Consider the following 26,883-nt stretch of genomic DNA (forward strand, 5'->3'; position numbering starts at 1 on the left):
TCAATCAATCAATCAAAACCTTTATTGGCATCAGTAAGAGGTATGCCGCATTAACATTATAGCTTTAAACAGTTATATGTTTTCCTTAAACAGCTATATTTTGAAGAACTACGGCATCCAGTATTTTTCAACAAGAGATATTGATCGTTTGGGAATCCACAAAGTGATGGAAAGAACATTTGACCACCTTCTGGGCAGGTAACACTTTGAGGGTGGACATTTTGGGAAGCAGTGTTAGGCAAAAAATACTAACCTATTCACATGTCAGCATACAATCAGCTTGTCATATCCTACTGCTCAGTCTCCAGTTACCATGATGTGATTTATTTCACATGGGTTATACCTGTATTATAAAGTGATTCTCCTTCACAGAGGACAAAGACCAATCCACCTGAGCTTTGACATTGATGCCTTTGACCCAACTCTGGCTCCAGCAACAGGGACTCCTGTCTTGGGTGGATTAACATATCGTGAAGGCATGTACATTTCAGAGGAAATACATAACACAGGTAAGAACCAGACAAGCACATTTTACTTTCAGCTTTAGATAACATGATACAAGTAAACACTTGCATGGCAGCTGTGGTACAAAAGTGTTTGTTTAAAACAGGGGCCCCCCAAACTAAGGCCCGGGGGCCGGATGCGGCCCGTGCAAGCCAATTGTGCGGCCCCCAACGACTCCTGCCGCCCACTCTTATCAGCGCACCGTGGTGCAGTTGCCCATCTCCGGGTCAGCGCGGCGCCAGAAATAGCTTGTGCGCAAGCGCAGGCCGGAGGGCCGGGGGATGCGCTCCCATATGCACGCGCACAAGCTATTTCTTGTGCCGCCCCGCCCCGGAAGTGCACAGGAAATGACGTCTGCGCATGCTCAGAAGCCATTTCCAGCTCTGCACTGCACCAGAAAAAGCAAGTGCGCGTGCGTATGGGAGCGCGTTCCCCCGCCCTCTGGCCTGCCTCATGATCAGCGCCAGAGGAACCGGCCCAAAGCCGGGTAAGTTTGGGGACCCCTGGTTTAAAATGTTGGAGTGTAAATGAGAAAGAAGCCCAGGTTCTTTTCCTTAATTCATCCCATGCTAAGGAAATTAACAAGGATAAATTGGAATGGACAGTAGTAAGGATAAGGATAGTTCTCAGGTGCTTTCAGACATCAAATTGCACTTCCTTATTAGTACAAGAGAAAAACCGACTTTACTCAAATGTTGTTAGAATTATTACAGCTAAAAGCTATGCCTAACAAACTCCCCATATGAAACTAGGCTTGCTTACAGGAACAATGGCTGCTCTATCATCAAGTTGCCTTCACTGAGGCTCCCTTGCAACCTTCCATTATCAGGACCTTGGCAGCTTCCATAGCAAGGGGAGGTGGGAACCTAATATCTCTCACTTGACTCTTTATCGAGTTTAATTATAGCTGTTAGGGACCCTTAAAACACTAAGGATCCATGTAGCAGCATCATTTAAAACATTTAACTACTTATTTGCAGTATCTCTATAACAATGTTGCATGCTACTGGCAACAGCATAACTAGAAACAGGGCCAAACTGGCTAGTAGTTAACATTGCTTTCGGCCCGCAGTTTGAAAAGGCAATTCAAGATAAGATTATGCTAAATACTGCAGTACTGTACAGTGCTTTTAAAACGGCAATAATTTATTTCAGTCAATGCATGGCCGGAACCTTGGATTCATTCATACAAAACCCATATGCCGTTGCATATAGTGCAGACCACACCTGCCCATGTAACTCAGTGTCTTTAATTTCCCAGGCCTGCTTTCAGCCATGGACCTTGTAGAAGTGAATCCACTGCTTGGAGATTCACAGGAGGAAGTGAATGCAACAGTTAACCTTGCAGTAGACGTGATTGCTACATGCTTTGGGCAAACAAGAGAAGGAGCGCACATCCTGTTTAATGATCTCCCAACACCCAGTTCACCAGATGAATCTGACAGTGAAGAGCAAGTACGGATGTAGAACCCTCAAGGATCAACAGATGCTTCAAATGGGCATTATGTACAGCTCTGCTGATCTACTCAAATGGACTGGCTAAAACCCAACTATACCACACTCTGAAGTGTTCACCAGTTTTGGAGAGACTAGTTACTTTTTCCACTGCGTGACCAAACTCCGCTGTATTACAAGCTAGACAACACATCGGCTTAGGTGAATGTTTATTACTTTGCAATTATACAAAAACTTACCATCCCTTCGCTGCCCTCTGTCTTTCTTTACAGATACATTTCCTCTCAGTAGCCCTGCAGCATTCTCAAACAAACATGCTGTTAAGACTTGACAACACACCAGTATTGAAGGTGTGATGTATAAGGTGTAAATATAATCCACTCATTTCAATTGTTGCTGAAGAACTGTTCCTTGACAATGATTGTAATACAGTCCTTAAGATAGATGGAAGGCCTGAAAACAGCTGTGTGTGCGTCAAGAAGATTCAGCTGAAGAATTTGTAGTATACGACACCTCCCAGAATAACTAACTCCAAAATGATGATAAAGGAGAGCAACAATTTGTTCGTCATAACCCTAGAAGGAAAGATAAGACATGAGATTTATTTGGGTTTACAAAAAAATCTAGTTTGCATTTAATGTTGCCCATTAAAGTCATTCTCAACTGAGATGAGATAGAAGCATCAAGTTTCATATTTAGAAAGTGAAAGCCATTGTGTATTTTCGCTTAAGTAAGTCTAGGACTTAGTCACAGGTGAGTGCATATAGGATTATATATATAGGATTATATCCCATGTTGAAGAAATAAGGGAAGAGTAGCAAGAACTTATATTTGAGTACTTAATAGGTACCGGTAGACATTTAGGAAAGCATCACGAAGAGTCGGACACGACTAAACAAACACCTTGAAAAGCTGGTGACAATCCAGCTAGGTGACCAATTTCAAGAAAATGCTGAATGTCACAAAAAGTCACCAAAAAAAGATATAGAAACAAATTTGTAGCAAGATAAAAGCTCAGTTCAGATTATCACAGCAAACCATGATTCATTGCAACTGTAGTTGAGTCTATACTGCATTTTTGCTTGCTTACACCACCTGAAAGTTCTGAGATACTATCCCAAACAGCTCTTCCCTGCTATACTGCTGGGAAAGTAGCACCACATGCTGTTTTGTTATTGCCTGATGGCAACCCCAAGGCAGCAATGTATCCAGTGCCCACTCAGAAACTTTCAGGTTGCTTGTGTACAATTGTGCAATGCGTTCTCTCTTCATTCAGCATTCTGCCAAAAAAGTTTGTCCTGAAATGAGCATAAAACATCCTATGATTTTCAGGAACATTTCCCCATAACCTTCACCCCTTCCTATAAGCATGAAGTACTTATATACAGTTATGTAGTTAGCCAAATAATGGGCCAGAAACTTCTGAAAATATCTGGAATATGCACCATAGAGAGGAATAGGCATGCTTCACACCTAATTGTGGCTGTTAACAGACGTAACTTGTAGTTCAGCAAGAGAACACAACTGAGAGTCACTATCTTCTGGAATACTGTCTTGGATCTGTTTCCCTTTGTACAGTTAGCTCAATAATAAAAAATATGTTTTCTGAGTGCATTCATTCCCTTGCTTTCTTTTGCTTTCACATTGAGAATCAATTTAGCAACTGGGATATATAAGGGCTAGGATGTACTGGGTGGTTGGGGAGATTAAGGCTGTAAACTGAAGAAGTATAGAGAAAGGCACATTTAAAGGAACCACAGTCAGCTCAAGTGCTTTCATTTTTGACTGCTCAGAAATCTCTCTCTAGCGCAGAGATGGAGGAATCTTTTGGGTTCAGTGGACCAGATCTTTACTTCCCTCCACCCCCACAGACCACCTTTGATAGGTTGGTGCCCCTGCCCACCTGTCAATCATATGACATGATGACTTCAGGTGACCAATCCTGCCCACCTGTCAAAGTTGACCCATCAGAATGGGCAGGGCAAGGCAGCATCCAGAAGGATTAGACTCTACTCACCAGCTGATGAGTAGGTGTTTAGATCTGATGGCTGCAAGGGTCTGCTTCGCAAGCATGTTTCCTACAGGGAACACCCTGGCAAAGCAGGTAATTGTTTGTTTTCACTTCAAGGCAGCATTCTTTTTGGGGCAATGCTACCTGCTCCACACAGGTTTTTGAAAATGCTATTTGATCAAAACTCAGGATCCATGCAAGGATGAGAAGGCAATGTTTAGGCACCGGGGAACATTTTGGGACTGGCCAAATCTGTATAAACGTGATGGGCCGCATTTGAACCACACTGGAATCAGACTGCTGGCACTTAGTAGATCAAAAAACAAATTCAAAGTCTCAAAATAACTGATTATTTAAGTGGCATCTTACTTTCTTGACATGGCACGCAATATCTTTCGACTTTTGCTTAAATTTTCATTCGTGTTCACCAGCTAAAAAGGGGGAAAAAAGCAACATTACTATCAGGATGCAACTTGAGTTTGTGCTCATGGATACCTGCACCTGAAGGTCAGCATCACAAATTAAGTACACAGAATGAGGCTCAACCACATGCAAACTGACACAAGTTTGCCTAAATGCTTATTCTTAAGGTGCAGTCAATAAGTGTGGCACCGTAAGAACAGACTTCGATGCAAGGGCATGATTAACTCTTGTTTTAAATACAGTGGTGCCTCGCTAGACGAATTTAATTCGTTCCACGGGTCTTTTCTTATAATGAAAAATTCGTCTAGCGAATCGCATAGGAATGCACTGGATTATTTTTTTTAAAAAAATTGCCCATAGGAACGCATTAATTGAATTTCAATGCATTCCTATGGGAAACTGCGATTCGCTAGACAAATTTTTCATAAAACGAATTCGTCTAGCGAGGCAACCTCCGCTTGAAAAATCCTTTCGTTAAGCGAGGCACCACTGTATCTGTACTGCTACCATGTTCGCAAGGCTAGTACGTCTCAAATAATCATTGTTAACCATGGCTATGTGTACTCTGTATTAAGAATGGTGAAATTCTGTGCCCAGGCAATTCAAATGGAGCATCCCCAATAGGGCTTAAGCACATGCAAATAGGTATGATGCAAGAGACATCTTCCATACTGTGAGTTCTTCAACCCATAACAGTTATGTTAACTGGGCAAATTTGCATAATTCTTATTTTGTATAATTTGCCATTTTTTCCCTCTCACGGGGAGGGCCAATGAGCTCTGAAGACACCAAAGCCCCACCAGCAACCAACTGAACTTAATTTAGCAAATCTGTGGGCTTCTCAGATTTCAGCAGGCCTCAGCCACGCAATTTCAAGCATCTTATTCACAACTAAAAGGGCTAAAACTTGCTTTTAGAAAAATGTAACCACAGATTCAGTGCCACAAACATTTTGTGCATTTCTTGGGTTCCTGCAGAATGCAACCCTGCTCTTCAGCCAGCATAGAAACAAAATTACGGAGTTTGTGCTTGTTTTAGATATACTGTACTGGCCTACATCCGATACAACAGAAGGTTGTTTGCAGAACCAATCTTTTCCCCTCCCCTGCATCTCCTGCAAAGTCTCTCTGAAGTATCAGAGGCTCTCCTGAAACACTGGGGTTGTGCTGCTGAAAGTGGACGGCTGAGCTGGGAAATCACCCAAAATAGGGAAGAGAGAAACCTTGCATGAGGGGAGCAAGGAGGCTTGAGGGAAATCAAGATGCATGGGCAGATCTAAAAAGGAAACCTGAGGTCTATCTTATTATGGGATGGATGTGAAGTTATGTGCTCATAACAAAATAGTTTTCCCCAATATGCATTTTTAAAAAGAATTCCCTAGCTCTTGCTTTTGAATTGGCATGTGTTCTATTCTGAACATGTGAAACAACAAAGAAAGCTTTTCGCTCACTCTGCCTTTGGTGCGGTCCAACTGCTCCCGCTGCTCCCCAAGTACTTCAATGATCTCTGTACCAACTTGATCTGTCTCTGCAGCAATCTGGTGCGAACGCTCTATGCTCTGAGTGGCTCGGTTCAAGCTTTCTGTTCCTTGAAGCAGCAGCACCCTCTGAGACTGTAGCTGGGTCTTTAAAAAGACAATTAAGACACATTTTTTAAAAGGCAGAGAAGATATTTTACCTTCTGATAAAGGTCTGTATGAGACGTCAGAGCCGAAATGGGCCAATTTGATCATTTCCATGCTTGTACAGTGGTACCTCGGGTTGCAGACCTGATCCGTTCCGGGGTGCTATTTGCACCCCGAAAAATCAGGAACCCAAGCGGCGCTTTTACGTATGCGTGAAAGCGCGATAGAGCGCTTCTGCGCATGTGCAAAGCATGCAGAACGCTTCTGCACCTGTGCGCGGTGAAACCTGGAAGTAAACACTTCTGGGTCCGCCACATTCGTATCGTGAAAAAACGCAACCCGAGGTATGACTGTATAAGCTTTTGCCATCGTCAAAGACATGCCTGAGGGGGAAATAAATGGACAAAGAGATAAATTTCCCAGATTTTTTTTTAAAAAAACAGTGCCTCACGCAGAAAAAGGTATTTCCTGTCTGAATCATTTTTCTTTGCTGAAAATGCAGGCAACCCATGAACAAATAATTAAAATATATTGTTACTTTTATCACAAGTACACCAAACCATACCCTACAATTGTGGCAGTTTCATCACCTAATGCAGAAGGAGAACATATTCCTTTCATACCTGAACATCTCTCCCTGTCCCTTCACCTAAACAACTCAGGCCCTGGTTAGAGAGCTGGAAAACCAGGGTTCAAATACTCACTTGGCCATGAAACACACTGGATAATCTTGGGCCAGTCACTATCTCTCAGCCTAAACCACCTCACAGGATTGTTGTGAGGATAAAATACAGGGGCAGAGAGCCATGTGTGCTACTTTGAACTTCTTGGGGTGGGGGAAATGGGATATAATGTAGTAAATAAATACAATAATCTACCCATCCTTTATAGCTTTATAGTCATGCATTTAACAACAAAGAGTGACTGTGGAAATCTATGTACATAACAGTAAAAGCATACCCCCCCCAAGCTGGCAGGAGGCAGGGATTGGAACATGTAAGAGGAGATCCCTACCATGGAAAAACTCCCTACTCCTGCAGGAAAATATGGGAAGCAGAGGAGATAACCCTATGATCTCTTGGCAAACCACCTCTCATTTGCAGTGGTGTATTCACACTGCTCTCTGCTATCAAAAAATGAATTGTTTTAACTGATTTTAATAGTGCATTTTATATAGCTGTAATCTGTCCTGAGCAGACAATTGCTGAGAGACAGGATTCAACCAGGAGCTCTGGGAGAGCTGTTAGTGGAAGGGGTGTGGGCACTGTGGGGAGCTCTTTAAGAAAAAGAAATGAGAGCAAAAGAATTCCTACCTCTGTTCCTTCCTTCCAGCTCTCTCAATGGTCCACATGCCCACATGTAATATTATTCAAGAATAACATTAAATAAGCAGCAGATGGGATGAACCATTCTTTCACACATAATCTAGTCCTAACCAATAGAAGATATACCATAACAATACTGTAAGGAGAAGAAGCAGTGGTTTATTTTCTTCCACTTAAGAAAAACTGTAGCAGATGCTGCTTTGAAGCAAGAGCAGGTCTTTTCTTTGTTTTTTGACCCTCTGCTGAGCCATGCCACCTTTCATCAATCTGCCAAGGTTTTAGCCAAGTCTTTTCCAATACCAATTTCTCAGGCACGAGACGTTGTCTCGCAATGTTCTTCTTGTTCTAAAGCCCCTACCATGTTTCCTTTTGATGCTGTCAATCCCAGAGGGATTGCCCCTCTCTCAATTTGGCAAATGGATGTCACTCTCACCCCGTTGTTAGCCTCTTTTTTCAAGACTGCACCTCACGGTGGACACGTCTTTGGGCTTCATCTGGGCGACGCCCTTAAAAGGGGAGACAGCCAGGCACGTAATACAGCACATTCTGCGCTGTTTTTCAGTCATGGGAAAGCCTAGCAGCATCAAAACGGATAATGGCCCTGCGTATATTTCTAAGCGATTTTCTGATTTCTGTGAATTGTGGAATGTGAAATTAACTCATGGTGTTCCTTTTAATTCTACAGGACAAGCAATTGCTGAGCATTCAACTTTTAAATCTCTGCTTTTTCCACAACTAAGTGGAAAGAACGCTCCTATTGCTGAAATATCTTATATTGTGCATCAAGTGCTTTTTAATCTTTTATATCCACATAATGAGCAGCTTCCTCCAGCAGAATTACATTTTAGAAAAGAGGAGGAGCTGCCTCGCCCCCTTGTGTCTTTCAGGAAACTTCCGGATCCAGCATGGCGTGGCCCTGTACCGCTGATTACCTGGGGACGCGGATACGCCGCGGTAGATATCGATGGGGACCCTCTGTGGGTGCCAGCACGTTGTGTACGACCCTGGCGATCATCTACAGTTTCTTCTTCAGCCCAGTCGTCGCAGATCCCGCAGAGGGAGGAGGCAGACCTTTCTACACTCTTTCTGGAGGACAGCGCCTGTCACCCGGTCTGAAACACCATGGCACCTGGCGGCATCGTGCTCTAAATATGGCTGCACTCCGTCAAGATCACCTTCCATTTATTCGATCTGCAAGCCATAATCGCTCTAGGCGTGCTGCCATTTTACAGAAGTATCAAAGACCTGACTCTTATCATTCCATATGGAATAATAATACCTATGTACAGGATATTTCTCAGTTTGCGAAATTGCTTAACTATTCTGATTGTTGGATTTGCTTACATATTCCCTCGTAGTCAAGACACTTGGGTATATTACTGCATGGTATTCCTATTAATGACTCTTTTAGAATTAGTAATAATATGAGTGATAATCGTATTAGTTCACCCCCTGTTATATTATCATTATTAGAAGTAGCTCCATGATGTTTTCGTTTTAATCACGATAGTAGCAGATTTTTAGGTCCTTATCCTTATTGTAATTGGACTTATATGTTAATGGTAGCTCTTGTTTTCTTAACGTCACTACCCAAAGCGGCAGGCCCAAGGTAACACTTAATAATGTTACCAGATACATGACATATTACCAACAGGCTACATGCCGTGATTTTCATTCATGGTTTGATTGGATGAGGAAGAGTTGGAGATCCACATGCGTGTTACAATCAAATCTGTGGCTTTTGTGTGGTAAGATGCTCTTCCTCACACCCGCTTGCGCAATAAACACGAAGTCAATGCCCCTATAACACCATATACTGATACTCAGATAGCTCGTAGTATTTTGCCATTATTAGGAGTAGCAATGAATTATAGAGATTTGCATCACTTAGCTAACTGGACAGAGGCTTTGTTCAATGACACAGTTAAAGGCATGAAATTGATCAATACAGAATTACAGGATGTGATTTTAGCCTCGAAAAGAGGCGTATGTGCCTTAATACATAGTCATTGTTGCATGTATGTGCAAGATAATGGTCCTAACATTACTCATACTATACAAGGAAAGGAGAACTTGGTGGCTGCACGGCCCTTGCAACCTGCCATGGGTTTTGATCCATGGGAATGGCTGCTGTCTTGGTTGCCTAACGGTGCCTGGATCAGGAAAACACTTTTGACGGTTATAGGATTAGCCTGTGGCTTGGTTATGTTATGTTGCTGCATTCAATGTTTACCCTCCCTCTTTGGTCAATGTATGACCTGGTTTCAGGCTGCACGCCTCTCCACTGGAATTTCATGTGGAGCCTTCATTGCGAGGTATCAGCGACTCCCTATCTGGCTTTCCACGTGTTAATTAACCCTGTTGCTTAAAAATAAAAAGAAAGAGGTGATGTGGGAATGTACACAGGAAACACTCTGTGGGAAAATACACAGGAAACACTCTGTGGGAATGTACAAATGGAGTTCTCTGTGTAAGGCACAGGTTTATTGGGGGTAATCAATCAAGTGACCACTGGCGCCAGCCTGTCTGTTTACACATCTTCCTTGTTTGCATGAGTCATGTATAGGTTAAAGGTTAATGTTTTTTACAAGGAAACCATCCATAATAAAGGAGCTGAGGCTGAGAGGCAGTGGGCACTTCAGCACTTCGCTCAGCACTCTGCTCATGCTCTCTATCTGAAACTCCTGACTCTCGTCTCATGATTTCCTCGCACCTAAGAGTCGGCTGGTTCTCCGACAAAAAACTGTGCTTTCCTAGCAGGACTCTTTAAAAACATTTTTACTGATGTTTGTCAATATAAAAAGTGTATTGGTATTTAAATCAAAAGAAGAAAATAAATTGTTAGCCCTACTAATTTTGCACTACTGAAATTACGCTTTCTGAAGAACTTATGTATTTTTCTGTACACTTGTATTGTTGCAATAAATACAATCACAACTCCTATGTACATATTGGAAATAATTAAAATTAGTAAGAAACATAAGAGCTTTGTCACTAAAACAAATAAAACAAAAACAATATAGTTAATTTATACCTAGTACTCACACTTTGCTCATTTTCTGTGGAGTAGATCCCAAATTTTGGATCTCCATGTCCTCCTGGAACCACTCCCAAATCTGTACTTTTCATCTTCCTCTGAAACATGGCAAGTTCTCTTCTGTAAGTCCGAATTTTGGCCATCATTTGATTGTGGAAGGACATTGGAGCATATTTCAGTTCTTCTTCCATTTCCCGTAGCTTTAGCAAGGTTTAAAAAGCAGATATCAAAATCTTTGTTAAAAATGTCCTTGACGTAAGTCAGCAAAGTCCGAGGATACATAGCTGCCAACAGGGTGGATAAAAATCAATGATTTTTTAAAAAAAATAAAAAAAATCGGATTTTTTTGATTTAAATCGGATTTTTTTGATTTAAATCGATTTTTTTGCTATAAATTGGATTTTTTTAAATAAAATGCTTTTTGAGGAAAGAATATTACCATCCAAAGGTTATTCCATCATGAAATAAAGATTAGTTTTTTTAATTATGTAGTATAAGGTTGTATATGTTTAATTTATGGGGTAAATAAATTCCATTAATCCATTCACCTCTTCCAGAGGTTTTTGTAAGATTATTGGGCAGTTTCTCTGCCTACAAGATATTATCACAGGTGCTTGGTTTACTTTTGCAGTTCTCAAAACTGAATTTGACTCAACAGAGATCACATGCCTCTTCTTCACAGCAAAAATGTTATAACATGAACAGAGTTGAGAAAAAGACCTTAATCCTATTGTTCTACAAACCTATGAATACAGAAGCAACCCCTTCAGTGCTAAGTTTCAAGAAGTTCAGTGAATAGAATAGAAACAATATTTTTCTGATTGTTTGGACAGTATTTAGGTTTTTCATGTGTAGGCTGGGCTGACAGTCTAAGTTTCTTAAAATATATATATTTTGTTTTTGTTTAGCCAAATTAGTTAACAAACATGGATGTTTGTTTAAGCAAATAACATTTGCTGAAATGTTATTGTTTCAGTTGAATAAATCTATTTAAATTGTTATTATTAAGGTAATGATTATTTTTCTCCTTCCTAAGTACAACAGTAAAGTTGTCCAAATATGAATGATTAACCTATTAAACTGGGGATAAAAAAACTAATATGAAAAGTTGTTATTCTAAAAATCTTCATCTACTTGCATAATAAAGTTATACCAGCAAGAATTAGTCTTTATGATTTAAATCAACTATGATTTAAATCAAGCCTTACTGATTAGTGATTTAAATCGTGATTTAAATCGTGATTTAAATCAGTTTGATTTAAATCAAATCCACCCTGGCTGCCAAGTTATCCCTTTTTTTAAGGGAAATTCCCTTATGCTGAATAGGCTTCCTCGTGAGAAAAGGGAAAACTTGGCAGCTATGCGAGGATAGCTAATAAGCCAGGACTCTGTGTTATATTTTGTAAAAAACATTATCCCCACCCAAATTTCTTAATAGGCTATATAATTCTCTGTGTTTAAATCATGGTGTACAGAATATTCAGCAAGCTTCTTTATTTTTGCCCTCCTAAAAATATAAAAATTCCAAAGACAAAAACAGAACTAAAAGTAAATAGTTTCTCTTATCAATTGAAAAATATTATTGAAAAAACATAAAAGCAATAATCAGAAAATGAATGGCACACAAAAAGTTCTAAAAATATAGCAGAATCTGAAAAGATACTGAAAGTTTTTGTTTGGTACAATTTTAAAAGAATTATCTAATAGTTATCTGTTACAGCACTCACTGTTATGCTTAGATGAGTCAGTTAACGATTTTTGAGCATGCAACCTTACCTCTTTTTTTTATTAATTTCATAACATTTATACAGCACTTGATTGTAAAAAAATCTAAACATTAAAATTACCTCAACTTTTAAATCATCTGGGTAGGCTTGTCTAAACAAGAATGCTTTCAGCAGTGAATGCACCTGCTTGATCTCAATAGGCTGGGGTTCCAATCGCAGGCACTGCCACACTAAACAAGAGAGTTCTTACAAATGCAGAATAAGTATTATGTGGCACCTGTAGTAGTGCCAGTTCTACTGATTGAAGAGGTGATTGAGTGGGCATATGTGGGGTAAGGAGATCTCGTAGGTAAATTGGTCCCAAGTTAAGGGCTTTATTTACCAATAGTAACACCCTGAACGTGGCCCAGTAGCAAATCGGCATCCCTTGTAGATCTCTGAGCACAGGTGTTATATGCTGGCAAGGCCTCACTCCTGTCAGCAATCATGCTGCAGCATTCTGCACTAGCTACCGTGACAAGGCTTTCCCCGTCCTGGAATGGCCATAGCTGTTCTAAAAGCTCTCTTCCTTCAATTACAACTCATATCCTTACCGTTTCATTTGCTTCTTTTTGTTTTTCATCAAATTCTCGAATCAACTTCTTCTTCTCTTCTAGAAGACATAACAGAAAACATGAAGAAAAAAAATAGCAAAACAATCAGCAGTGCCAAAAGGAATTCTCAGTGCAAATCCACGTAAGAGTACCGGTATATACATTCTTTTGTGACGGCCTTTAACTATCTTATTGTTTCAGTGAAAATTATTTTCATAGTCAAACTGTATTAACTGATCATGTAAAAACACTTTAGAAATAACTACCAAAAGATATGTAATCCTCCTAGTCCTCAACCAAGCCATGGACCCTATCAGTTTGGTGACTAGATCTCACTCTATCAAACAAGGTAGCATGGGAGATTCAGGGGCAGCCAACAAGGTGTCCTTCAGATGACGGATTACAATTACCAAATCCCCAACAACTGGCAATGCTGACTGAAGCTGGTGAGAGCTGTAATACAACAGGATATAGAGGCCACATTTGTAATGCATAGGCCTTGTCCACACAATATTTCTGCCTCCTTTTAAAAAGGATTACACATCCATATTTTGGATTTAATTACAGTAACGAAATGCATATAGTCAGGCATTCCAAAAACCCTGTACAAAACCACTGTAAAACATCAGTTCATTGGGAATTAACAACTATCTGACTTTTAGATGACATCTGAAGGCAGCCCTGTTTAGGATGTTTGACTTTTTATTCCATTCTGTTTGGGAGCCGCCCAGAGTGGCTGGGGAAACCCAGTCAGATGGGCGGGGTAAAAATAATAAAATTACTACTACTACTACTACGGTACTATGCTAGAGCAAAATGTGACGTTTATAAGCATAAACCATGTGACGTTTATAAGCATAAACCATTTGAACTCCACTGTGAAATGTCTAGGATCGACCGATAGGAGGCAACCTTCTGGGGTTGTGATCTCTCTGGGTCGTTCTGAGCACCAGGTTTCTTTTTTAAACTGCATTAAATTCCACGCTGAACTTCGCCTTCCTTCCGCATTCCAACCACGCCTCACGCCTAGAATCGCTTCGAAGCGAGGGCGGGGTCACCTATTATTATGATGATGATGAATTATTATTACAGGTCCTCCTCCTTTGACAGAAATCAGCGAGGAAGTTTTCCCCGGGTCACTTCAGTCTCCTTGCGAAGAGAAGCGGTAGGGTTTCTGCGTCTCGGTCAGGATGCTGCTGAGAGGCGGGTTCAGCAAAAATAAACTCGGGGTATAAATAATAATAATAATAATCAACGGCAACCCCTCTTGCAGCAACCGACGCCTAGCAGGACGGCAGCGCTGCAGGATCCGGGCTTGCCGGGAGCAGTGGCGGAAGGGCCCGCGCACGGCTCGTCCCGTTTCCCCACCTCCCGGCTCGCTCGGGCCCAGCTGCTACGTACCAACGGCCGAGCTCCCGCGCAGCCTCTCGGGGGCTCCTCGCAGCTCCCCATGCAAGCCGCGGAATATCTCGTGCAGCCGCTCCAAGTGCTCCGAAGAGCCGGCGCCGCGCTCCGCCATGGCGCAAAGAGGGAGCGGGAGCAAAGCGGCGCCTTCACGAATCTGAGGCCGCCCCGGGTCACCGCGGCCTGGTCGGTGTCCCCGCCACCTCCTCGCAGGCGCTTCCGGGAGGAGGAGAGGCGGACGGGGGCCTTCCCTGTCCCCGAAACGAGCCCCGCTCCGCCATCCGGGGGCCTAAAGCCGCGTCGCCGCCAGGAAGCGTCGTTTGCACAGCGCCGCCCAGCCTCTGGAGGGGAAATCAATTCCATGGAGATAGAAAGATACCTTTAAATCAGTGTTTTTCAACCTTTTTTGGGCAAAGGCACACTTGTTTCATGAAAAAAATCAGGAGGCACACCACCATTAGAAAATGTTAAAACATTTAACCCTGTGCCTATATTGACTATATATAAAGTAATTCTCCCACGGCACACCAGGCAACATACAGTGGTTGAAAAACACTGCTTTAAATAATAATATATATTTTTAAATAATCTATGGCAACTTTTTATAACTTTTTTGTGTCCTCCTGTTCAGAGGAGAGAGCATTAAAGCAGCAGTCTTCACACTGTTGGCAGTTAGGCTCATTTGCTTGTTACCACCCGCCCCCCCCAAAATAATTTTTATTTGATTTTACAAGTGTAGAATTATATCAATACAAAATACATATCCATATTTAGATATTTCTCTGAATCTCCAGAGTTCCCACCCTCCTCTCCATGGGTCCAATTGTCAACCTTTTCAACTGCATATTATTTCATAATCCATATTTTATATATCTCTTTATTATTTGCTAAATTACAAGTGTTATTAGAATCCTGCTACTGTTTTCATCTGCTTACAGTGGTCTCCTAGATAACATTTGCTTGTACTTTTTATTCTGTATTCATGCTGATTTGTGCTCGTAACAGCTTTCAACACTGTCTGCACCTGCAGAAGTTTCCTTTCCAATCAGTACACGTCCCATAACTTTTTATATCACAAATGTTTTTGGAGGTTAGTTAGTTTGTTGTCCTGCTTTTGCTGAGCTGCAGCCCCTCTAGAAAGCGATAATGTGGTAACACTGGAGAAATATTACAGAACAACTAACCTAGCAGAATGTGTGGATGGTCTAGTTAATCCACCACTAATGCACTCTTGGGACATCAATGGCTTGTTGTTGAGTATACCCACAGAAAAAATCCTGGTCTAAAGGGGCCTTCTTTAGTTGTCAAAATCTTGCTCTACAAATCAGTTCAACTCCTTATCCAAATTAAGTCAAAAACACTGTTATGCCGAGCATTTCTACGCTTTCCCTAGTCTTTACAACTGCTTCCTGATTTAAGGGAGCTTCTCCAAATCAGCACCAATCACTCAAACATTTTACAAGACAGGGCTGCCAACGTGAATAAAATATTGTGGGGGCCCAGGTAAGCTCCGCCCCACAAAGTCACATGACACAGCACACACACACCATTTGAATGGGAATGCCCATCAGCTTTGTGGGGGCCAGGCCCCTTCAAATATTGTATTGTGGGGGCCAAAGCCCCCATGGCCCCTAGGAGTTGGCTCCTATGCCACAAGATGAGAGCGACATTACAGATCCCAAATAAGAGTAGAGTTTGAAACAGTTCCAGACATGGAACGAGATGCTTAATTCATCTGATGACGGTCCATCTCTAACTGAAATACAAAGGGAGCATAGCACCAAACAATAGTATAGAAACAGGAAATGGCAATATACAGAGGAAAGCATACAAGAAGATCCCATAGCCATCACCTATTGAAACCAATTGAAACATATATTGGCTGCCTTGCAGAAGGCAGTGTATTCTCTTTTTGTTCTTAACAATCTCTTTTATTCGCAAATATCCCCTTCTTCCTAGTAAAGGCTACAGGGGCAATTTAGTAGAGTGTTAGCAGCACTAAAACATCCATTACATACTGCACTTTCACAAAAAGTTTAGCTTTACTTACTCGAGGGAGGCTAGTGGGGCTGAACCCCCCCCCCCGGCTGTTATCTGGCTCTGCTGCTCATCATCCCTGGAGCCAGGGGGCCCTGAGTTAGGATTACTCCCTCTCTGCTCATCTTGCTTGGTATTGTGCTGACTGGCAGCAGCATAAGTGTTATGTATTAAAGTTCTCAGCAAGAGAAAAGGGGGCAGTATGAATTTAGGACACTATTATAATAAGGTATATTTGGTTGTAAAGCACTTTATTTCTGAAAGTACAATGGTGGCACTTTATAACTAATACTCAAGATGCTTGTGGAGTACACTGGGGTGCTGATACAACAGTAAAGTAAAAAAAGGTAAAGGTTAAGTCCAGTCAAAGGCAACTATGGGGTTGCAGTGCTCATCTCGCTTTCAGGCCGAGGGAGCCAGCGTTTGTCCGTAGACAACTTTCCGGGTCATGTGGCCAGCATGACTAAACCGCTTCTGGCGCAACGCAACACCATGATGGAAGCCAGAGAGCAGAGAAACACCGTTTACCTTCCCGCCACAGCGGTACCTGTTTATCTACTGGTACAGGTGTGCATTCGAACTGCTAGGTTGGCAAGAGCTGGGACAGAGCAACAGGAGCTCACCCTGTTGCAGGGATTCGAAGTGCCGACCTTCCGATCGGCAAGCCCAAGAGGCTCAGTGGTTTAGACCACTGCACCACCCACGTATACATATATGTATATGTATCCATACATGTACAGAAGTACTCCATAGCAGTTCAGATGAGCCCCAAAGAGCTTGCTGTCATAATAGCAGAGGTGCCAATTGCTATGCAACTTCAGCTAACATGATTGAGCCAAGTGGACCAGACAGTGTGGTGCCATCACCACGACAATGGTGCAGTGCCAGGCTCCCAAATATATTTCATGGAATTGCCCTGAGCCCAGAAAAAGGAGCATGTGTGGCCTCTCTAGCCTATTTAAAGCCAGTGAGACCAGGAGCCAAGGAAGAGATGTCCAGGAGCACAGAGCTTGGCTCTAGGAGGGGAGAAGAGCAAAAGTTAATTATGGGTATCTAGTCACATAATTCCAAATAAGTATGGGGTTACAAGATGGGCCATTACTACCTGCTGGTCATTATAGCTCCTTATTAGCTTTCATTGCTGTGTCAGTTTTCAGAGACCTTATGACAAAGACTGACATTTTGATTTATATCTCTACAGAGCAGTTCAGCTCTTGCAAGTTATTTCTTTTGGAAGCGTACTTGGCTTCTCAAGCACATGACATACTTGAAATGGGCAATAGAATTGCTTTCAAGTTGGTTCAAACACCCTACTTTGACTTCCTAATGGGTGTTCTCCTTTTAGTCAGTGGATGAAAATATGACATTTCTGTTCAACTTATGAACAGGTGGCAATCTGAGCAGTTCCTGTGCGGGCAGGGCTCATCTTGAGTTTAAAGGGCTCTTTCAGAGGAATATGTCTTGCTTGCCCGGCAATGTGTGATTTTTCTGAAGGTGCTGTTGTGTTCTAGGAAGTGGGTTGCAGGAGGAGTATGCAACTCAAACCCTATGCTGGGAATGGGAAGTGCCCCCATATCTGGAGGTGAGACAAATCATTGGCCACCGAGAAGCCTTTTCAGTTACAGTGCCCCATTCACCTCTAGAATGGAGCATGTGGAAGATGGAGCAAGCTTATTTCCCCCTGCTATTCAGGTTGCAAGAAAGGAGATTCCGACTAAACATCGGGAAGAAATTTCTGACAGTAAGAGCTGTTTGACAGTAGAACGGTTTCCCTCAGGAGGTTGTGGGCTCTCTTTCACTGGAGGCTTTTACACAGATATTGGATGGCCATCTGTCATGGATGCTTTAGTTAAGATTCTTGCATTGCAGAGGATTACGGTAGACTAAATGACCCTATGTATACTCTTCCCAGTCAGGCTCACCTGGCACCTATTCTCATGTCTTTTTTGATGCAAGGTGAAGCCCTTTTAATTTTCCCAGACTTCTTTTTTTTTTTAAAAAAATAATTTTTATTGATTTTTAAAAAGACACAACCAAATACCAACATTACAAAACACACACATATACAAAAACAAAAACAAAAAAACATATCTATACACTCTCAACCCCTCATTTACTTTAACATTATTTTAGTGACTTCCTCGTATCCCTCCCTCCTGATTTTCATCTCTTTTCATATTTATTCATAGCAGTTTCACTCTACCAATTTCAACCCTTATTCTTTAAAACATATATTCATGCAGCTATTCACTATCCTTAAATTTTACCTCTTATTCTGGTTAACTTAAAATCCATCTTCTTCTACCCCCCTCCTCCACAGGCCGCCTCCTGCCACGAGTAGGACCCATGGGTGACGGGCAGTCAAAAATGGTCCATTTTATAGTTTGGTTTTTCACTGCCTCCCCCCTTCCCCCCCCCCCCGAACCTCTCCCTGCCACCAAGAGGCCCTGGAACAAAAGGAGAGATAGAGACAGCAAACTACCCAACTATCTATCTAAATAAACAATTTTCTAATAGCTAATCTAACCTATTTTCCAAACCTCATACAGTACCTCTATTTTCTCTTAACAAATTTATCAAAGTCCAAGTCCCCCCCAGCCTAATCTTCCCTCCAAGAAAATTTCATAAAAAATATTACAACTCTATTCACATATTACTTCTAAATTAATATTTTAACTCTGCCTCTTCCTCTTACCTAGAATCCCCCCCATTCAATACAGCAATTCCATAATACAACCAAGATTTCAAAGCCTAATATTCCTGTCCTGTTAAACAATTGCAATACCTTTTTTCATCCCACCCCCATTCTCTCCCATTTTACAACCCTTATTTTTGTCCTCCCCTCCTTCTGCCCCATCCTTTCCCTTAACTCTTTCCTTTGCCCCTTCTCATTTTCCCATTTTTTCCCCAATGTCCCATTTCAAAACCAATCAAATCCAAGTTCCAAATTGACTCTTGCTCATTCTTCTCTTTTTGTTGGGCTACTTTCACTTCCTCTTGTTTATTTTCTTGCCCATTGTCCTCAGGAACAAGTTTTTAATTTTCTTTCTCATTCTCAATATTTCCTTTTAGTTCTTTTTCCCGTTCCTGGTCCAAAATGTTGTTTAGCTGTAAACTGAATTGTCGTTGCCCCTCTGCAAGTTCTCCCAGCAGTTTCAGTACTGTCCTCTGGAAAACATCTGTTCCGGATGTTGACATTCCTTCTCATTCAAGGGCAGAACAAAGATAGGAGGACAAAGAACAATGGAGTCTCAATCTTCTAGGATTCACAACGTATCCAACTTGGCTGAGAAAAAAATTAGATAATCCATACATTACTCCACTAATAGTTTCTGTTGCAACAAAGTTTAAATCTTTACCAATTTCTTTGACAGCTGTCAAACTTCCCGTTCAAAAAAAGCTTTGCTGAATCTCCAATTTTCCCAGACTTCTAAAAGCTGTTTTGAATTGGCTTTATTCAGCAGATATGCTGGTATGCTTTTACTACTTTGCCAATTATACTTCTTGGTGATTTTATTATTTTAATCTATTTCAAATGATTTGCTAGCCATTCTGGAAATAGTAATATTGAAGTGCAGGGTAAGTAGAAGTGGAGGAGGAGTGATGGTCAAGTATATTCCACAACAAGGCTTAAGCGGGCGGAGTACAGTTTACTTAAGCAATACAATGGGATTTACACTGACACCTGAGATTAGATTGGAATCATTTTGTGGGTGATCTCAAAAGAGTCTGCAAGCTGTGGCTAGTGTGGTATCTCATAATGGAAATGGTGTGACACTTACCTTGGTGAATCCAAGACTGAGGTGTTTTCTGTTGTTTCATATTTTATTTTCTCCATAAAAATAAATAAAACAACAATAAAAAGAGTCTTTTTGAGAAGAGTTTACATTAGAAGGGTGTGAGCGATCTTATGACTGATTTTGACGTGCTAAGGATAATCATAATAAAGTCTGTGTGCTAATCAGGGCCTGCCAGCTATGAGGCAAGGTGAGGCAACTGCTTCAGGGGCAGGATCCACAGGGACAGTGGATTCCAATGTAGGATCTTTATTTTTCCCCTTGTTGCTGATGTAGATCTTCACTCACCCATTCTTTCCTGGTATGTGTGGGGCATTTTGTGGCTCGCTTCTGGTGCCGAAAGTGTCTCAGGCCAGCCCTGGTGCTTAACAGCACTACATTGGTGTGGGTATTCCAAAGGCCAAACCAACAGCTGCTATGGACCTCCTCCAGCAGAAGAGACACTATAAACATCTGCTGGCACGTAAGAAAAAGGAAGCCATTTAAGAACACCTGCACACGACATTCAGGCAGTTAACTCCAATGATTCAGCCACATTCTGGCATATCGCATCTAGCCCACAAGGCAATGGCCCAACCATGGTGGACTGTCACATCCCCCCAGGGACCTGGGAGGCACACTTTCAGGAACTTTACTCGGACAGCTCTGCTGGAAATGGAAGATCTAGCCAAATTATAGGAAATCTGCCTATGTGGGTGACAGAGATTAAGAACGTGGTAGCTCAGCTAAGACTGGGGAAGGCCCATGAGGAAGACCTAATCCTACCAGAGGCCATTAAAAACTATTTGGATGTCTGGGCCCCCCATTCTAGCTTCACTCTTCACCTGCATTGACACCCATAGTAGAGTCCCCAAGGACTGGAGGCTTGCAATCATTGCCCCTATATATAAAAAGCTGATGAGATAAAACAAGACATATAGTCAACAACTATTTCTGTGTGGAATGGTTACATTTCAGTGAAAATACATACATTGTATATTACCTGTACAATCCAGAAACCCAGCAGGCTGCTGTGGGGTGGACTAAACACTGTTTCTCCTCCAGCAGCCGATTGCATTGTCAGGCTGCACAGAGAGGAAGAGAAGCCTTCAAGTTACGCTATTCATACTCTTTAAAAAGTGTGTTTAAGATGGGCCCTTTTGTTTTTAAAGGAAAGCAGAAACGTGGGGCTCCAATTTGCAATGCCCATCTGGTTCAGAAAACAGGACCAGGCCAATTTCCTGCTAAAAATCACCCTCTAGTTGCTGTTTGTTTCCTAAACCCAATTGCTTTACTCTGATAGTGAGACAGAAGTACATTAACAAGTAGAGGCTATGGATCAAATCCATATACTGTAGTACACTTTATTTAGAAGTTTTGTGAAATAAAATAAATATAAATATCCTCCCCCCCCACCTCCACCCCAAAATACTAGGGTCTAAAGTGACCTACCTGCCCCATTGTCTTTACCTCTGCAAATATATGAAACGATTTAAGGCTGTTGTTGTTTTGGGCTGGGATTCAGTTATGTACTGGCAACTTCAGGTTGTGCAATAAAATTAGATTTGGATATCTTGTGTAAAAAAATCCACTTTCCCCCAAAGACTGGATTTTTTGCAATAAGTATAGTGTTGGGGAAATGCACTGGAAAGTGTGGGATAAAAATTGCTTGATGCAACATTCTACAACTTCCCTACAGATAAATCAGGATCAGTAAGCAGCCTGTCACTCTCTTGGTTTCTCCCAGCTATTAGCATTTGTCAACAGGTGGTGTCATAACTTTCAATTCCTGTAATTCGTTATTTCTAATCATGTGGCACTCCTCCCACACCTCTCACTGTTTTATTTCTCTCAGTCAGTTGCGAAATTTCATTTGCAGAGGAGAAGCTTTCTACAATGCCATCTCTCAGGTTTGGGTTCCTTTATTTCACTAGCTATCCTGTAAGCTTTATTAACTTGTTCTCAGAACCGCAAGCAACCTTTTGCATCGGCCACATGCATTTTTGTATGCAATACTGAAATACAAGAAGTGGGCAAAACCAAGCAGGTTGCAGTCCTAACCCCACTTACCTGGGTGTAGGACTTACTTCTGAGTAGATTTGGTTAGGACTGTACTATGCGTAGATAATTTCTAATCTAATTTAATATTTGACTTTTTGCTGCACTTTTATTATGGCTGGAAGCTGCTCCGAGTGGGTGAGGGATAAGTAAAAAAATAATACTATTATTATTTAATTTTCATTGAGGTTATGATTAATATCTCCTTGGCACACTAAAATAAATATCTACAATTATTGCATGCATTGTGTGCCCCCCCCCTCTCCCTTTCCCCTCTCTCTCATTAATATGCTCAAGTGGGCCCTAGGACTTGGGGAGATTTGTATCAGCCCCTCCCTAGTGACATTCTGAAGGCTAAACTAACAAAAGTTGCTAGGATCCTTTGGGTGAAGCCATGCGCTTTAAATGTATGGTGCAGATGTGACCTTAGGCTGCAATTGTGAGAGAAAGCCTTACTGAACTTAATGGATATTGTTTCTATTATTTCTGTAATTGTGCTACTGAATTTTTACCTGGCTCCCTGTTATGTATTATCTGCTGCGTATCTCTTTTGTCTGTATTGTCGCACACACCACAATTTTTGAGCAGCAAATACATTCCAGGGAGTCTGGCGCTTACCCAGGGTTTGGCTTTCTAGGAAGAAATGTTATGAATTGGGGTGAGGGGCAGTCCCTTTCTTCCAACCTGCAATCCTTTATCCAGGGCTGGTCATTAAGCAGCTGCCTAGGGCACCGACTTCAGAGGGACACAGTACTCACCTTTGAGGGGCAGTTTTTATTATACATGTGTTTTTGTAATATCTTATAAATTTCTGATAATCTTATTTTTTCCCACAAGACACCTGCTTTTGAAAATTGAAATTGGCAGTTTTGTTTGTGGGCGTGCAAGTAGTGAACCTAGGGTGTGAAATAACTTAGCACTGGTTACTGCCTGTATCTGTGAGGGAATGCAGAAGGCGAAGGTTGCCAAACCACTCCAGTTGCTTTTTCAAGGGAATAGCTTTCACTGGCTAGTTAGGTGGTACGATTTAGCATAGCCAAAGAAGTTGCTCTGTGCCACAGAAACCAGTGGGTGGGCCTTTCCCCTCGCCTGGCTGGTAAGTAGAAGAACAATAGCCAGAGTTGTGTGAGGGAGCTGGAAGCTGGAAAACAGAGACATGACCTGCTCTGTGCTAGACTTTGGGGCTTCCTTAGAAACCATAGCAAGATCTATGGGGTTGCTAATCCTGTGAGCGCCTCCATCCTATGCTCTAGTTGTATATATATGTCAATAAAACCACATATCCTAACAGCACCAACAGTCTTCATTGGCCTTCACTCCAAGGAAGCAAATCCCTGGGAAGCACAGGAACCTCTGGAGTCTCTCAGTGCGGAGAGATTGGGGTGGTACGTAACAGAAGGTTAATAGCTATTGACCTGTAGGATATACTGTTTTCTTTATGCATATATACAACCTGAGCATAGGATGGAATGGCCTATTTGTTTTCCTTCCTAGTATAGCATGGCATCCAGCCTGGTGAGGAGGATATGGAAATACCTACCTGCTCTTTGAAGCATCTACGGCGGTCATTATGGCAACACATCTATTTCTTAGCTAACGTTTTAAGGTGTCAAAGCCATTCTGATACTGATTGATTATTGTTGTCATCCCTACTTATTATCCGCCCTACACCCTAAGGTCCTGGGGTGGGGGTGGCTTACGACATTCCAAATGCAATTATTGCACAATATTAAAAACAGACCGAAACAACTTGTATAAACCAAGGAACCAAGTTTGACTGGTCCACCAGGTTTCCTCTTGCAGAGTATATAACCTCACAGACGAAAAATCACAGGCCTGCAAGGGGCCCACAGATATCATCCAGACTCACCCCCCAAACCAGTAGCAATATTCTTTCTTCAGATTTTTGCTTAATCAGTGTTACATTTCCTTTCATTTAAAGGGATTTTTACCATGCTCTTCAGTCAAAAAGGCTTGCTGGATGTCTTAGAAAGGAAAGTCTCTGTTCTTTGGCATAGAGTCTGAGGGTGCCCCCAGATTATTTTGTGGGAAAGGAGTCAAGTGCACTCTGGAACTTTAGATTTAAAAAATTAATAAAGTGCATTAAAGAACTATGTTGCCCAAGCACAACAAATCCAGTGGTTCCTGGTATATAACTTTTTTCATTTGTGCTGGCTTCCAGTTAATTTCTGGACACAATTCAGAGTGAACTTGCCCAGGCAATGCATCTGAGGCCCTGCTCTGTGTTCCACTACATTCAGAAACATGCTTGGCAGAGACACAAGAGCAGTCCTTCTTGGTTGCAGCACCCAGATTGCAGAATTTCCTCCTAAAAGAGGTTCAATTCCCCTCTCTCAAGGTGGATGAGTTTTTTTTAATTCCCCCTGTGTTTTCAGTAATCAAGTGAAGCATTTATTTTTAATCTCATTGTTCTTATATTGTGAAAACCACTTTAAGGGCTAAAGAGCAGGGTAGAAATTGCCTAAATTTCTCCATGGTCATGCCCCAATTATGGCACTCCCCCTTTTAAAGAGACTTTTTGTGGTTTGGAAAGTGCTGTGGGAATGAATGAGCCAGAGGAGCAGGTCAAAGGATAGAATCATAGAATTGTAGAGTCGGGAGGGCCCCTGCAATGCAGAAATCTTTTGCCCAATGTGGGGTTCAAATCCATGCTCTAGCATCTGAGCTACCCAGAGGAGCAGACCAAGAGAAAACCTCTATACATACCAAAGTAACATTTACGGTTGTACTATCTTGTTTTAGGAAGTGGTTTGCAGGAGGAGTATGCACATCAACAGCTCGGCTGGATGGAAAGGTGGCCGTGGTCACAGGGGCGAACACTGGTATAGGGAAGGAAACTGCCGAGGAACTCGCACGAAGAGGCAAGTTGTCTGTCCCATTCATCATCCACCACATGCCATTCAACCATACCGAATTGAGCGGGACATCTGAATTACAGAAGCGATCCTGTTTTTGGGTCCGGTACTCTGTTGTGAGCCAGCTGGTTTGCGCCAGACCAAAAGACACACTCCTTTTTTTTTTGTTTCATGCTCTCCTGCAAATCGGCTCTCCCACACCAGAGCGCTGGACCAAAAGACGCTGGCTCCCACGAAAGCACCCCGATTTTCATCAGAGGGATGTTGCAGAGTATGCCACCATCAGGATTTCAATGAATAAAGGCTGCCTTAACCATTTTTAAGTGAACAAGCAAATTTATAAGTGCCTTAACTCTTTACTTAAACAGAGGGTTTCTGGTTCCTAGGATTGATTTTCATTTTTTAAAGGAAATTCACTGAATTACATAAGCCCCCTGAAGGAGAGGAGGCATTTATTATTATTATTATTATTATTATTATTATTATTATTATTATTAACACTCCACAAGGGCTCTGCAATAGCAGCTGCACTTTATTTTCTCTTTGGCTCTAAAAGCATACTTGGCATACAATCTACTGTAGTTCTTAGCCACTCTTCTCTGTATTCACTTTTTCTATACCATAAATAATTTTAGAAACCTCTGTCATGCCACTTTCCTTGGGCTGCAGCCTTATAACTTACCTGGAAGTAAGTCCAATTGAAGCAAATGGTCATTACTGCTGAGAAGACATGTCTAGGAGTACACAGTTGTTGTTTTAAAAAGGCAAACAATGTAATCCACATGTAATTCTTTACCACAGGGATGAGAAGCCAGTGGCCTTCCAGATGTTGCTGGACTTCCACTACTCATCAACATGGCCAGTGGTCAGCAATGATGAGAGCTGTAGTCCAGCCCTTCTGAATGTGCCCTCATTGGTGGAATGAACATTTGACTGTGTCCCATTGGAACTGCAGTCTCTATATATTTAATTAACCATGGTTTAGCGTTATATCTGAACACAGCCATTGCATTTGGGGTAAGAGAGGTGTATTTATTACTATGAATGTATGTATTATTTAATTCTGTCCCCTAAAATAACTTTAACCAAAATGTAATTTCCTTTTTTAGAAATACATTGAAGAGTATTTTTCTTGAACATAGAAATGGTTAATTAGACCAGGGCGACTACTTCAAATGCTTGAGCTGAGCTTAGAAAAGCTGAGTATTACTCCCCTCCCACAATGATTCACAATTTATTGCTGCTTATAACATCTGCCGGCAATTTAAATTTACATATTCATTTTATTTTATATTTTGTTCCACTAAAAGAAATTAGACTAGAAAGACAGGACCAAGTTTAGAAACAGCTTGTTTGCCTTATTCCTCTTTTCTATGAATTTCCCTTTTGAAGGTGGTCGTGTCATCCTTGCCTGCAGAGATGTAGCAAAAGGGGAAGCAGCAGCCCATGAAATTATAACCAAAACAGGGAATCAGCAAGTTATTGTGAAAAAACTGGACCTGTGTGATAGCAAATCTATACGGGCATTTGCAGAAGATTTCCTAAAAGGTATGACTGACTAAAAGTTAGCACCTATGTAGTCACTACATAGTTTAATTACTAGGTGGTCCTGGTCCTAGAGATATCTATGTGGAGTGAAGAGTTTCATAGGTTTTGTTTAAAATAGAGAGGTATTTGTCTGGCTTCCCTATGTGTTCTTTAAACCAGGGATCAAAAACCATTTTAGATCAGGGGGCACATTTTGAATTATGAGAGAGTGCTGACTGCTCTAGTCACAAAATTGCTGTAATGGGGGGCTATGGCTTAACACAAAAGAAAAGAGAGAACAGTCATTGCTGATTTTCCACCCTTACCCCAACCTTGGACATCCTCATGCTTAGCACAGGAAGTCATCTATGTCCTGCTGGTCCTGATTGTAGTGATACAGCTGTTAAAGCCAAAAGATTCCTGTTTTCTCCATTTCTAAACAAAACGAAGGCTGACATCCTGTAGCCATTTACCTGGGAATAACCCCCATTGAACACAGAGACATC

At 41.6% G+C, this 26,883-nt stretch overlaps 3 protein-coding genes across 4 annotated transcripts in view; 2 read left to right on the forward strand and 1 right to left on the reverse strand.

The window, feature by feature from the left end:
- The window catches only part of ARG2 (arginase 2), a 29,664-nt gene extending 27,461 nt beyond the window's left edge, over positions 1–2,203 (forward strand). The window contains exons 6-8 of the mRNA XM_035113768.2: positions 94–198; positions 373–509; positions 1,766–2,203. Coding sequence (XP_034969659.1) covers positions 94–198; positions 373–509; positions 1,766–1,971 — 448 coding nt within the window. The 3' untranslated portion in view covers positions 1,972–2,203. The remainder of the gene's footprint in view (positions 1–93; positions 199–372; positions 510–1,765) is intronic.
- VTI1B (vesicle transport through interaction with t-SNAREs 1B) lies at positions 1–14,407 on the reverse strand. The gene is made up of 6 exons (XM_060273989.1): positions 14,101–14,407; positions 12,700–12,758; positions 10,388–10,579; positions 5,844–6,017; positions 4,340–4,401; positions 1–2,534 (listed from the first exon to the last, which is right to left on the reverse strand). The coding sequence occupies exons 1-6, from the start codon at positions 14,216–14,218 to the stop codon at positions 2,444–2,446; spliced, it is 696 nt and encodes a 231-aa protein (XP_060129972.1). The 5' UTR covers positions 14,219–14,407; the 3' UTR covers positions 1–2,443.
- LOC118084346 (retinol dehydrogenase 12) overlaps positions 13,688–26,883 on the forward strand; it is a 21,386-nt gene continuing 8,190 nt past the window's right edge. The window contains exons 1-4 of one of the 2 annotated variants that reach the window (XM_035113780.2): positions 13,688–13,864; positions 21,772–21,826; positions 24,738–24,856; positions 26,243–26,398. In XM_035113780.2, the coding sequence (XP_034969671.1) occupies positions 21,813–21,826; positions 24,738–24,856; positions 26,243–26,398 (289 nt within the window). In that variant the 5' untranslated portion in view covers positions 13,688–13,864; positions 21,772–21,812. The remainder of the gene's footprint in view (positions 13,865–21,771; positions 21,827–24,737; positions 24,857–26,242; positions 26,399–26,883) is intronic. The other variant, XM_035113790.2, reaches the window with a different exon arrangement.

This window comes from Zootoca vivipara, chromosome 1 (assembly GCF_963506605.1).
Source record: "Zootoca vivipara chromosome 1, rZooViv1.1, whole genome shotgun sequence".
In the NCBI taxonomy this organism is placed as follows: Eukaryota; Metazoa; Chordata; class Lepidosauria; order Squamata; family Lacertidae; genus Zootoca; species Zootoca vivipara.